The sequence below is a fragment of the Salvelinus alpinus genome, chromosome 9, assembly GCF_045679555.1.
Source record: "Salvelinus alpinus chromosome 9, SLU_Salpinus.1, whole genome shotgun sequence".
NCBI lineage: Eukaryota > Metazoa > Chordata > Actinopteri > Salmoniformes > Salmonidae > Salvelinus > Salvelinus alpinus.
In genome coordinates, this window is record NC_092094.1 from 39,901,443 (window position 1) to 39,914,796 (window position 13,354).

Sequence of the window (13,354 nt, forward strand, 5' to 3'; positions counted from 1 at the left end):
TAAATACACGAGCATGAGATTTTTGAAATCGATCCTGTACACCGAGTATACCAAACATTAGGAACACTTTCCTAATATTGAGAGCTTCGGTAGTGATTTGGCTGGGAGGCCCCCAAACAGTGCATTGCTGTAGTTGATCAAATAGAAATCGAAGGTGTAGATGAATTTCTCTGCGTTTGGCTGGGAGAGTGATGGTATGACCCGGGCAATGTTTTTTGAGATGGAAAACTATATTTTAGGGAGTGGGGTCATGGCCAGGGTCGCCATTGTACAGCAACCCTGGAGCAATTAGAGTTAAGTGCTTTGCTCAAGGGCACAGCAACAGATCATTTTTTCTCGCCTTGTCAGATCTGGTATTCGAACTAGCAACCTTTCGGTTACTGGCCCATCGCTCTAACCTCCAGGCGACCTGTGGATTGGGGGGTGCTCTCCCCTCTTTCTCCTGTAGTCACGTTCTGCTCGTTGGTCTTACTGACGTTGAGGGAGAGGTTTTTGTCATGGCACCACACTAACACTAAGTCTCTGACCTCGCTGTAGGCTGTCTGATCGCCATCAGTGATCAGGCCTACCACAGTTGTGTCGTCAGCAAACTTGATGTTGGAGTCATGCGTGGGCGAACAGTGAATACAGGAGGTGACTAAGCACACACCCTTGAGGGGCCCCTGTGTTGAGGGTCAGCGTGGCGGAGGTGTTGTTGTCTATCCTCACCACCTGGGGCCGTCCTGTCAGGAAGTCCAGGATCTTTTTACTGAGGGAGGTGTTAAGTCTCAGGGTCACCAGCTTGGTGGGGACTATGGGGTTGAACGCTGAGCTGTAGTCTGTGAACAGCATATTTACATACACCGAGTGTACAAAACATTATGAACACCTTATTAATATTGAGTTGCACCCACTTTTGCCCTCAGAACAGCCTCAAGTCATTGTGGCATGGACTCTACAAGGTTTCTTGAGTGTTCCACAGGGTTGCTGGCCTATGTTGACTCCAATGCTTCCCACAGTTGTCAAGTTGGCTGGATGTCCTTTGGGCGGTCGATCATTCTTGATACACACGGGAAACTGTTGCAGTACCTGACACACACACACCGGTGCGCCTGGCACCTGCTACCATATCCCTTTCAAAGGCATTACATATTTTGTCTTGCCCATTCATCCTCTGAATGGCACACACACACAATCCATGTCTCAATTGTCAAAAATCTTTCTTTAACCTGTCTCCTCCCCTTCAGCTACACTGATTGAATAGGACTTAACAAGTGACATATACATGTCTCCATTGTGATGTGCTGCTCTTGTACAGATGACCCGCCCCTGTTAATTACCTCGTTAATGATTCATCCTTGTTAATGATGTTTGCCGTCTCTAGAGCAAAAAAATGAGCAAATATGACTTGGGGACGGCGGGAGAGAAAATAGAGGGGGAATGTAAAAAATCATCTAACATTTAAGTGGGAGGGTGGGAGGGTTTCTGCTGGAAAGGAGAGCTCATCTTGTGCGGTAGAGGACATATTCAGAAAACTTTTAGCCCATCAAAAATACTGGATTTCCCTGTGGAATGGCAACTCAGAGAGTCCCCATCTGTGAGCATAGCCAGCATAACTATTTTGTACTGTAGCCTATTCACAGATTTGTCTGTATGTGACTTGAATTGTTTATGTACAGTCATCCTTTGTCCATTAATGCATCAAGATATGAGTTTTTCCTCACACCCTTACAGCCTCTACAGTGCAGACTGACCTATGCTGACCTACACATTCATGTACAGTGAAGGTATTCTTCCTGCTCTGTATACAAACACATCATATGCTGTAGATGTGTCCACATACACATGCCCTCACCTTTATTTCAACCCATACAAACCTCTAAAAACATACACATGCCCTCACCTTTATTTCAACCCATACAAACCTCTAAGAATATACACATGTACTCAATTGTAGAATAGTTGACAACACATGGTTGACATTGAATATAAAGAAGACCTCAGTGATCTGTTTTTCCTCCAGACAACAGCCAATGGTAGCATCACTCAACATTTTGATCAAAGAAGAGTGAATCAAGCAGGTTTCTGATGTTAAATACAGTATCTTTGAATCAACTCTCAATTTAAGTTTGATAAACATGCAATACAAATCAGCAGAACAGTGAAAGCAAGTCTCAGCTGTTTTAAGTTAATAAGAAACTGTTTACCCTTTGATACTGCACTTATATTTTTTATACACAATGATAATTTAGCAAATATCTCATCTGCATGACAACATGGACTCAAACAAATCTATAGAATCACTCTACAATAAAGCCTTAAATTGCTTTTCAGCAGTCTGTCTGTCTTCAGTTCAACCCTGTCACATTCTCTGTCACAATGGTAATCATTCTCACTCAAAAATGTTATTTGAATAAGTGTTGCTGTAACTTTAGTGAAGTTAGAGTATAGTCTAAGCTCAAGTGGAGATAGCTGCTGTGCTCCTCTTGAGGGTATTAGCCTGCACTGTCCAAGGCAGCGCTCTGCCTGATCAATCATTGTTTTGCTGGCCACTTTACTCTGTTCATTGATTGTTTATCTGCTGTTCTCTTTTACTCCTCAGACTTTCTGTTGTGTACTGATTTCAGATTGCATTTAGGAAACAATGATACTGTTGAGTCCTGGCATCAGCTTATTGATGTGCCTATCTTTACGTGTATACAACAGATGTTGTTTTCCCAAATGTGGATCAAATCTAAATTAAATTACGTTTTATTTGTCACATGCTTTGTAGACAACAGGTGTTGACTAACAGTGAAATGCTTACTTATGGGTCCATTTCCAACAATGCAGAGTTAAAGATAAGATATAAATAGTGACGCAAGGAATAAATACACAGAGAATAACAAGTAGAAAATAACATGGCTATTTACAGGGGAAATGTTCTTAAACATTTATAAAATGGTGGATAATCATTGTTCTTTGTCATAGCTTGCTACATATTTACTCTTTCTTTCTCATTGTCTCTCTTGTATCAGTGTGAAGATGGTGCTGCTGTGGACTGTTGGAGATATTTTCAAGACGACGTACTTCGTGATGAACCACAGCCCGTCCCAGTTCTGGGTGTGTGGGGCAGTCCAGATCCTCATAGACATGGCCATCCTGCTGCAGGTGCTCTTTTACGGCCAGGACATCAGGGTCAAACTGGGATGAACCCTATGACCTTATCATCCTCCAATACATCAATGCTCTTAATCAAAGACTTATACCTAAACTTGTGTGCCTTACCATGTATTTTTTAAAAGATATTAGATGGAGAATGCCAGAGAGGTATTGTGTATGTTTTACTATTTGATGCCAGTCATTTGTGTCTTCATAGGTCATTTGCTTTGCTAGTTACTGAAGGACAGTGTGTGTCCATCAGTCAATCTCTACCGGCTCCACAGGCAGCTTGAACGACACGACGGGCTACTCTGACTGATGACTCCTTCACTATGTACCTCAGTGTGTTTTTAAGATTAAATATAGACATATGTATGTGTGTCCGTGTGTGTGTGTGTGCGTTTCAGCATGAATTGATGTTAGCCATCGGCATTCTCCAGTGCCACAGGGGCGCAGAGGCGTCACTACAGACCGGGTTCGATCCCAGGCTGTAACCGGCCGTGATCGAGAGTCCCATAGAGCGGAGCACAATTGGCCCAGCATCGTTAGGGGAGGGTTTGGCTGGTGGGGCTTTACAAGTAGGCTGTCATTGAGTTTGAGTTTGAGTTTATTTTTATTTTTACAGGGACAGTGCACATTAATCAACGTTTCAGTAAAAGTGCCGTTTTTAGCCAACCGGCTAATTTTCAACCGCAGTCCCTGGGCAGGTTATTAAAAACAATTACAATATAGACAATAGCAACATAGAACAAGCAAGACATAGCAACATAGGACAAGCAAGACAGAGCATACAGACAGAGCAACATAGGACAAGCAAGACGTAGCATACAGACAGAGCAACATAGAACAAAAAGCAGCAAGACAAAATTCATAAAAGCAACAAAGTGTTTCCACACCTTACAGACAACAGACATTGTAAATAAGAATGTGTTCTTCACTGACTTGCTTAGTTGAATAAAGGTTAAATAAATAAAAATGGCAAGGTATTTGGTATTTTATTAGAATCCCCATTAATAAATCAAATCTATCAAAGCAAATGTTATTTGTCACATACACATGGTTAGCAGATGTTAATGCGAGTGTAGCGAAATGCTTGTGCTTCTAGTTCCGACAATGCAGTAATAACCAACAAGTAATCTAACCTAACAATAACCTAACCTAACAATTAGCTGTTCCTAAAGCAGCAGCTACTCTTCCTGGGGTCCACACAGAACATGAAACATGACATAATACAGAACAACATCAAATCAAATTTTATTCGTCACATACACATATTTAGCAGATCTTATTGCGGGTGTAGCGATATGCTTGTGTTCCAACAGTGCAGTAGTATCTAACATTTCACAACAATACACACATCTAAAGGTAAAAGAATGGAATTAAGAATATTACGACCAGCAATGTCAAAGTGGCATTGACTAGAATATAGTATGTAACCATGATTAAAGTGACCAGTGATTCCATGTCTATTTACATAGGGCAGCAGCCTCTAAGGTGCAGGGTTGAGTAACCGGGTGGCAGCCAGCTAGTGACAATAACTAAGTTCAGGGCAGGGTGCTGGGTGGAGGCCAGCTAGTGATTGCTATTTAACAGTCTGATGGCCTTAAGATAGAAGCTGTTTTTCAGTCTCTCGGTCCCAGCTTTGCTGCACCTGTACTGACCTAGCCTTCTGGATGATAGCGTGGTGAACAGGCCATGGCTCGGGTGGTTGATGTCCTTGATGTCCTTTTTGGCCTTCCTGTGACATCGGGGGCTGTATGTGTCCTGGAGGGCAGGCAGTGTGCCCCCGGTGATACGTTGTGCAGACAGTACCACCCTCTAGAGACCCCTGCGCTTGCGGGCGGTGCAGTTGCCATACCAGGCAGTGATACAGCCCGACAAGATGCTCTCAATGGTGCATCTGTAAAAGTTTGTGAGGGTCTTAGGGGCCAAAGAAGCTCTGTTAAGGTTGAAGAGGCGCTGTTGTGCTGTCTTCATCACACTCTCTGTGGGTGGACCATTTCAGATTGCCAGTGATGTGTACGCCAAGGAACTTGAAGCTTTTCACCTTCTCCACTGTGGTCCCATTGATGTGGATGGGGGCGTACTCCCTCTGCTGTCTCCTGAAGTCCTCGATCAGCTCCTTTGTTTTGTTGACATTGAGGGAGAGGTTATTTACCTGGCACCACTCCGCCAGGGCCCTCACCTTTCTGTAGACTGTCTCGTCATTGTAGGTAATCAAGCCTACTACTGTTGTGTCGTATGCAAACTTGATGATTGAGTTGGAGGCATGTGTGGCCACGCAGTCATGGGTGAACAGGGAGTACAGGAGGGGGTTGAGGATCAGCGTAGTGGAGATGTTTCCTACATTCACAAGACAAGAACAACTCAAGGACAGAACTACATGCATTTAAAAATTACTCACGTAGGCTAAATATCAATACATACACACAAACTATCTAGGTCAAATAGGGGAGAGGCGTTGTGAGGTGTTGCTTTATCTGTTTTTTGAAACCAGGTTCATTTCAGCAATTTGAGATGGGAGTTCCATGCAATAATGGCTCTATATAATACTGTACGCTTTCTTGAATTTGTTCTGTGTTTGGGGACTGTGAAAAGACCCTTGGGGCATGTCTGGTGGGGTAAGTGTGTGTGTCAGAGCTGTGTGTAAGTTGACTATGCAAACATTTTTGAATTTTCAACACATTGTTTCTTATAAAAAGAAGATGCAGTCAGTCTCTCCTCAACTCTTAGCCAAGAGAGACTGGTATGCATCGTATTTATATCAGCCCTCTGATTACAATGAAGAGCAAGATGTCGTGCCGCTCTGTTCTGGGCCAGCTGCAGCTTAACTATGTATTTTCTTACAGCACTCGACCACACGACTGGACAATAATCAAGATAAGACGAAACTAGAGCCTGCTTGACTTGCTTTTTGGAGTGCGGTGTCATAAAAGCGGAGCATCTCTTTATTACGGACAGACCTCTCCCCAACTTTACAACCATTAAATCTATATGTTTTGACCATGACGGTTTAAGTCTCCTCAACTTGTTCAACAGCCACACCATTCATTACCAGATTCAGCTGAGGTCTTGTACAAATACAATGCTCAGAATGTATACAGTACAGTTCATCTACAGGAAGCATGGCCCACATTCATCACTGTCAAACAGCTATTTCTGGAGAGCAGCTTTCTACTCACCAAGCAGAACTGCCGGCCTGTGTCTGAGGGAAAGGAACTATATTGAAAATGTTATACTTGGGATCACAGCTACCTAAATGACAGTACAATGATATAAAAATGATCCATTAAAACATACTGTTAGTCTTGGATTGTTCCTTTAAGCTTTGCTAACGAGTACTCTAGCCACATTTTAAGAACTTCCAATGGTCAGTTGAGGGAATGTTGTGGAGTAAATTGTTATGGTGTTCTGAGTCTGGTCATTTAGAGAGACTATAATGGAGGCTTTCCAGCTCAGTTAGTCTCTGTGGTCACACTGGCATCGTCATCAGTTCCATGCTGTTTTAGTTTTATTAAGAGCCATCCGAGAAGACGGAGCTACCTATGATTTGTTAGGGAACAGCTTTATGGTCATCAGAGGGACATTTTGTTTTCTCATTACATTGTTTCCTTAGTAGTTTAACACTAGACACTGCTGTAATGAAGAGAGATCAAGAGATGGATGCTGAATGTCTGTGCCTGCCTACCTGTCTTCTTCAACGGTCCTCTATGAATGGCCAGGCTATATGTGCCTGTGGCCTCCCAGTGCTGGGACAGTGATAATCATTTACGTGGCTAATGTTTGCACAGCGTGCAGAAAGTGGCCCTGCCTCGTTAGGTTTCCCATCTGTAGCTGACGGCCCTGCCTGCCTCTGCCTGGCAATGTGAAGCTGAAAACCTGGACAGATTGCCTGTAAAGTGTGTGTGTGATGCCATCCTCCAAATAAAGAAAATAATTGGCTCGACTTCTACTGGTGCTATTTCAAGAGGTGTTAAATTACAGTGTAGGTAGCTGATAGGATCACACTAAAATCTGCCTAATACCCAACCCCAATCCCCAAAACCTCTTTGCTCTGTGTTATGATTTTATGTAAGTATAGAAAAAACAATTACATTATTTATCGTCCTTTTTATTCTGCCATATAATATAGGCTGTTGATGCAAGAAGGCTTCTTGCGTTCTGTTTTCTTATTGTTTTTATATCCTATAGGCTGTTATCTTGATGTTTATCAGGATGATTGTTTTTCTTTGAGCTCAGCATGTTTGTTTACCTGTGTTCCTCCCTATGCTTAATATACTGGGTCTGTTGGCAGCCTTGGAAATAATGGCCATCCATACAAACACCCGTCCAATGGCAAGCTACAGTTGAAGTCGGACGTTTACATACACCTTAACCAAATACATTTAAACTCAGGTTTTCACAATTCCTGAAATTTAACTGAAGAACACCATTCCAACCTTGAAGCACTGGTAAAAATTCCCTGTCTTAGGTCAGTTAGGATCACCACTTTATTTTAAGAATGTGAAATGTCAGAATAATAGTAGAGACAATGATTTATTTCAGCTTTTATTTATTTCATCACATACCCAGTGGGTCAGAAGTTTTCATACACTCAATTAGAATTTGGTAGCATTGCCTTTAAATTGTTTAACTTCGGTCAAAAGTTTCAGGTAGCCTTCCACAAGCTTTCCACAATAAGTTGGATGAATTTTGGCCCATTCCTCCTGACAGAGCTGGTGTAACTGAGTCAGGTTTGTAGGCCTCCTTGCTCGGACACTCTTTTTCAGTTCTGCCCACAAATGTTCTATAGGCTTGAGGTCAGAGCTTTGTTATGGCCACTCCAATACCTTGACTTTGTTGTCCTTAAGCCATTTTGCCACAACTTTGGAAGTATGCTTGGGGTCATTGTCCATTTGGAAGACCCATTTGCGACCAAGCTTTAACTTCGTGACTGATGTCTTGAGATGTTGCTTCAATATATCCACATAATTTTCCTCCCTCATGATGCCATCTATTTTGTGAAGTGCACCAGTCTCCCCTGCAGCAAAGCACCCCCACAACATGATGCTGCCACCCCGTGCTTCACGGTTGGGATGGTGTTCTTCGGTTTGCAAGCCTCCACCTTTCTCCTCCAAACACAACAATGGCCAAACAATTATATTTTTGTTTCATCAGACCAGAGGACATTTCTCCAAAAAGTACGATCTTTGTCCCCATGTGCAGTTGCAGACCGTAGTCTGGCTTTTTTATGGTGGTTTTGGAGCAGTGGCTTCTTCCTTGATGAGCGGCCTTTCAGGTTATGTTGATATAGGACTTGTTTTACTGTGGATATAGATACTTTTGTACCTGTTTCCTCCAGCAACTTCACAAGGTCCTTTGCTGTTGTTCTGGGATTGATTTGCACTTTTCGCACCAAAGTACATCCATCTCTAGGAGACAGAACGCGTCTCCTTCCTGAGCGGTATGACGGCTGCGTGGTCCCATGGTGTTTATACTTGCGTACTATTGTTTGTACAGATGAATGTGGTACCTTCAGGCGTTTGGAAATTGCTCCCAAGGATGAACCAGACATGAGGAGGTCCACCTGAGGTCTTGGCTGATTTCTTTTGATTTTCCCATGATGTCAAGCAAAGAGGCACTGAATTTGAAGGTAGGCCTTGAAATACATCCACAGGTACACCTCCAATTGACTCAAATGATGTCAATTAGCCTATCAGAAGCTTCTAAAGCCATGACATCATTTTCTGGAATTTTCCTAGCTGTTTAAAGGCACAGTCAACTTAGTGTATGTAAACTTCTGACCCACTGGAATTGTGATACAGTGAAATAATCTGTCTTTAAACAATTGTTGGAAAAATGACTTGTGTCATGCACAAAGTAGATGTCCTAACCGACTTGCCAAAACTATAGTTTGTTAACCAGAAATTTGTGGAGTGGTTTAAAAATGAGTTTTAATGACTCCAACCTAAGTGTATGTAAACTTCCGACTTCAACTGTAATGTATAATAAGTGTAAAAAAAACATTAAGAGCACATTCCTAATATTGAGTTTTTTGCCCTGAGAACAGCCTCAATTTGTCGGGGCATTGATGCTACAATATGTCGAAACCATGTTGATTCCAATGCTTCCCACAGTTGTGTCAAGTTGTCTGGATGTCCTTCGGGTGGTGGACCATTCTTGATACACACGGAAACACTCGGTGTGTACCGTATGTGTTAAAGTACTATCTCTCCAGATGTTATGTATATCAAATTACTATATTTCTGCTATATAACTACATTGTAAAACAAAAAGTGCAATGTATGTAAAATGTGTGTAAAATGTACATGTAACAAAAAAGGAAAAGCTGTAAAAACAAAGAGGATGTTGGATGGTCCAATATTTTTTTTACTTCATGGGAAATAATGTATAATAATGTGTGTTATATGATCAGTTACTGTCCAAATTGTCAAATTTACCAAAGTCTGTTGTAGGTAATTGAATCAAAAGTGTGTATCTAGGAAACATTTGTATTAGCCCAAACAACTGTTTTTATAAACCATTCATAGCAACACCTGGTCATTTGTCAGGTTTGTGTAAGGTGATGTGTATACAGAGTGAGGCGACAGGCAAGTATTTATATGCGTGGGTTTGATGAGAGTAGGAGCCTGCCTGTGAAACACTGTTCAAATCAGTGAAGCTAAAATTGTTACATTTGTCTATATACTTGAGAATTTGGATTTGAGATCAAATGTTTTATATGAGACGCCAGTATAGCATGTCACCTTTTATTTGAGGATATTTTCATTCATATTTTATTTTATTTATTTATTTAACCTTTATTTAACCAGGTAGGCAAGTTGAGAACAAGTTCTCATTTAAAATTGCGACCTAGCCAAGATAAAGCAAAGCAGTTCGACACATACAACAACACAGAGTTACACATGGAGTAAAACAAACATACAGTCAATAATACAATAGAAAAATAAGTCTATATACAATGTGAGCAAATGAGGTGAGATAAGGGAGGTAAAGGCAAAAAAAGGCCATGGTGGCGAATTAAATACAATATAGCAAGTAAAACACTGGAATGGTAGATTTGCAGTGGAAGAATGTGCAAAGTAGAAATATAAATAATGGGGTGCAAAGGAGCAAAATAAATAAATACAGTAGAGGAATAGGTAGTTGTTTGGGCTAAATTATAGATGGGCTATGTACAGGTGCAGTAATTTGTGAGCTGCTCTGACAGCTGGTGCTTAAAGCTAGTGAGGGAGATAAGTGTTTCCAGTTTCAGAGATTCTTGTAGTTCGTTCCAGTCATTGGCAGCAGAGAACTGGAAGGAGAGGCGGCCAAAGGTAGGAATTGGCTTTGGGGGTGACCAGAGAGATATACCTGCTGGAGCGCGTGCTACAGATGAGTGCTGCTTTGGTGACCAGCGAGCTGAGATAAGGTGGGACTTTACCTAGCAGGGTCTTGTAGATGACCTGGAGCCAGTGGGTTTGGCGACGAGTATGAAGCGAGGGCCAGCCAACGAGAGCGTACAGGTCGCAGTGGTGGGTAGTATATGGGGTTTTGGTGACAAAACGGATGGCACTGTGATAGACTGCATCCAATTTATTGAGTAGGGTATTGGAGGCTGTTTTGTAAATGACATCGCCGAAGTCGAGGATCTGTAGGATGGTCAGTTTTACGAGGGTATGTTTGGCAGCATGAGTGAGGGATGCTTTGTTGCGAAATAGGAAGCCGATTCTAGATTTAACTTTGGATTGGAGATGTTTGATATGAGTCTGGAAGGAGAGTTTAGTCTAACCAGACACCTAGGTATTTGTAGTTGTCCACATATTCTAAGTCAGAACCGTCCAGAGTAGTGATGCTGGACAGGCGGGCAGGTGCAGGCAGCGATTGGTTGAAGAGCATGCATTTAGTTTTACTTGTATTTAAGAGCAGTTGGAGGCCACGGAAGGAGAGTTGTATGCCATTGAAGCTCGTCTGGAGGGTTGTTAACACAGTGTCCAAAGAAGGGCCAGAAGTATACAGAATGGTGTCGTCTGCGTAGAGGTGGATCAGAGACTCACCAGCAGCAAGAGCGACATCATTGATGTATACAGAGAAGAGAGTCGGAGAGAGTCATATCTGTAATACCGTTTAGAAATGAAATCACTATGTGTCTAGTCCCCCCATTTCACAATTTTTTTTAATAAGTATTTAGACAAATTCAATTATAAGTAGTCAAAAGTTTAGTATTTGGTCCCATATTCCTAGAAGGCAATGACAAGCATGTGGCTCTATAAACTTGTTGGATGCATTTTCTGTTTGTTTTGGTTGTGTTTCAGATTATGTTGTGCTAGAAATTAATGGTAAATAATGTATAATGTCATTTGGAGTAACTTTTATTGTAAATTGTAAACCTTTTGTATTTTTGTATTTAAATGTATGTAGCTATGTCCTTGAGCTGTTAATGTTCTGTATTATGTAATGTTTTATGTTCTGTGTGGACCCCAGCTAATGGGCATCCTAATAAAATCCTAAATTCTATGAAACATTTTATCTCAAATCCCAAATGCTGGAGTACAGAGCCAAATTAAAAGTTTAGCTTCACTGTCCAAATAAATAGGTAGGGGAGTGTATATTCAAAGCCTCTTCTCCTTGTCATGGTTCAGATGCACTGGACAATGTATTACCATAGCTAGCTATAAGTCTATGTAGAGGAGGTCCAGGTGGACAGTATCTCCAAGAGAATATAAATTAAATATTCAAACCTGAGGGAGTGAGGGTCTCTAGATTATAGATGAGATCTCTCCTCTCTAATTCTCCACTCTCTTCCCCACTTATAGACAGGCCCATCCATTAATGATGGTGTGTCAATTTATCAATGCTGGGATTGCTGGGTAATCATCCTTGACTCCGGGTTGAGGGGTGCGTGGTGCGGGGTGGGGCCACTGCTGGGAACAGGCCAGGGCCAGGCTAGGAAGCTCTGCTCTGTGATGGATGGCCTCATCTGACCCTCTGACTTTGGCCTCAACAGACAGCCCAGTGATGGAGAGCTTGGCAGTTTAAACCACATACTGTATCTCTGACCTAACATATAGCCTAGGCCAAGCAAACAGTTGAGCACATCTAAATAAAATGACATAGTAGGAAATATAAAGGCATTATGGCTGGTCATTTAACCTATAGTGGTTTTTGTTGTGTAAATTCACAGTAATGTTAAGTTGGGCCATATTTTATTTTTTATTACATAATGAAATTAGATTTTGAAATGGATGAATTTGTATTTTTACTAAGTCTGAGTCTTTTACAGTATTTTGGGAGTCAGTCTAACTGAGCAACCCTCCCATGTCAAATGGGTTTTCTGTGGCAAGATATATGAAACTGTTGTCCTTAGCTTTCACTACCATGTTTCCTTCCAAGATTAAGTTTGGAGTGGGGAAATATGTTCCGTACATCCATCTTCCGTGTAGAGATTTATATTTGTATTAACTGGCTGTTGTAGGTGGTGTCCCACATGAATTGCAGGCTCCCAGAGTACAGTGTATTTATCACAGGAAAATGCTAGAAGTGTCATATTGCAAGAGGACATTACTGTTGTGTCCGAGTTGGCAAGCAAGATGGAAGATAACAGATAAGCATCGATAGGAAGAAGAGTCAGTAAAGGCTGGATGTGGTTCTTGATGGAAGAGATGGGGGTTGGGGCTAAGATGCTGCTTTCTCATACTCTAAAAGGAACTCAAGGACTTAGAGATGACCTCAACACTAGATGGGAAGTGACATGTAGTATGTCGTTGTGCTCATCATGCAAGTCATGCAACTCTTTCTGCATGCGACTCTCCATCGCCGTTCCCCAGTTCAAGTTCACTCATTCCAGGCATGCCAAGGGCTCTGTAATACCCTGAAGATTCCACCATGTAACATTTATTTACCAGCCTAACCACCCCTTAACCCCCTACCCCCTGGCCCTGGGTAATGAATGACGTGGGTAGACACAGTGGATGAGGGAGAGAGAGAGGACCTGGGGTCATACATTTAATTAAGTGATAATGCCCAAGAGGCCGGTGTTTGAAGGATCTTTGGCACAGGTGTTGTTACTGTAGGCCCCCATGCTACCCAAGCTGGCTGGTCGTTCATTCTATTGGTTCGGTTGCCAGAGACTCGACCCAGTCGTTCAGTCTTTTTGTTCTGTATCTATGGATACAGAACAGTCGTTCATTCTAAATGTTCCTGTCACGACTTCCGCCGAAGTCGGTCCCTCTCCTTGTTCGGGCGGCGTTCGGCG

At 42.0% G+C, this 13,354-nt stretch overlaps 1 protein-coding gene across 3 annotated transcripts in view; it reads left to right on the forward strand.

Annotated features, from left to right (window-relative positions):
• The window catches only part of LOC139530045 (solute carrier family 66 member 2), an 81,457-nt gene extending 77,964 nt beyond the window's left edge, over positions 1-3,493 (forward strand). For 2 of the 3 annotated variants that reach the window (XM_071326086.1, XM_071326087.1), the window contains exon 5: positions 2,997-3,493. In XM_071326086.1, coding sequence (XP_071182187.1) covers positions 2,997-3,171 — 175 coding nt within the window. In that variant the 3' untranslated portion in view covers positions 3,172-3,493. The remainder of the gene's footprint in view (positions 1-2,996) is intronic. The other variant, XM_071326088.1, reaches the window with a different exon arrangement.
• The last annotated feature ends 9,861 nt before the right edge of the window (positions 3,494-13,354 follow it).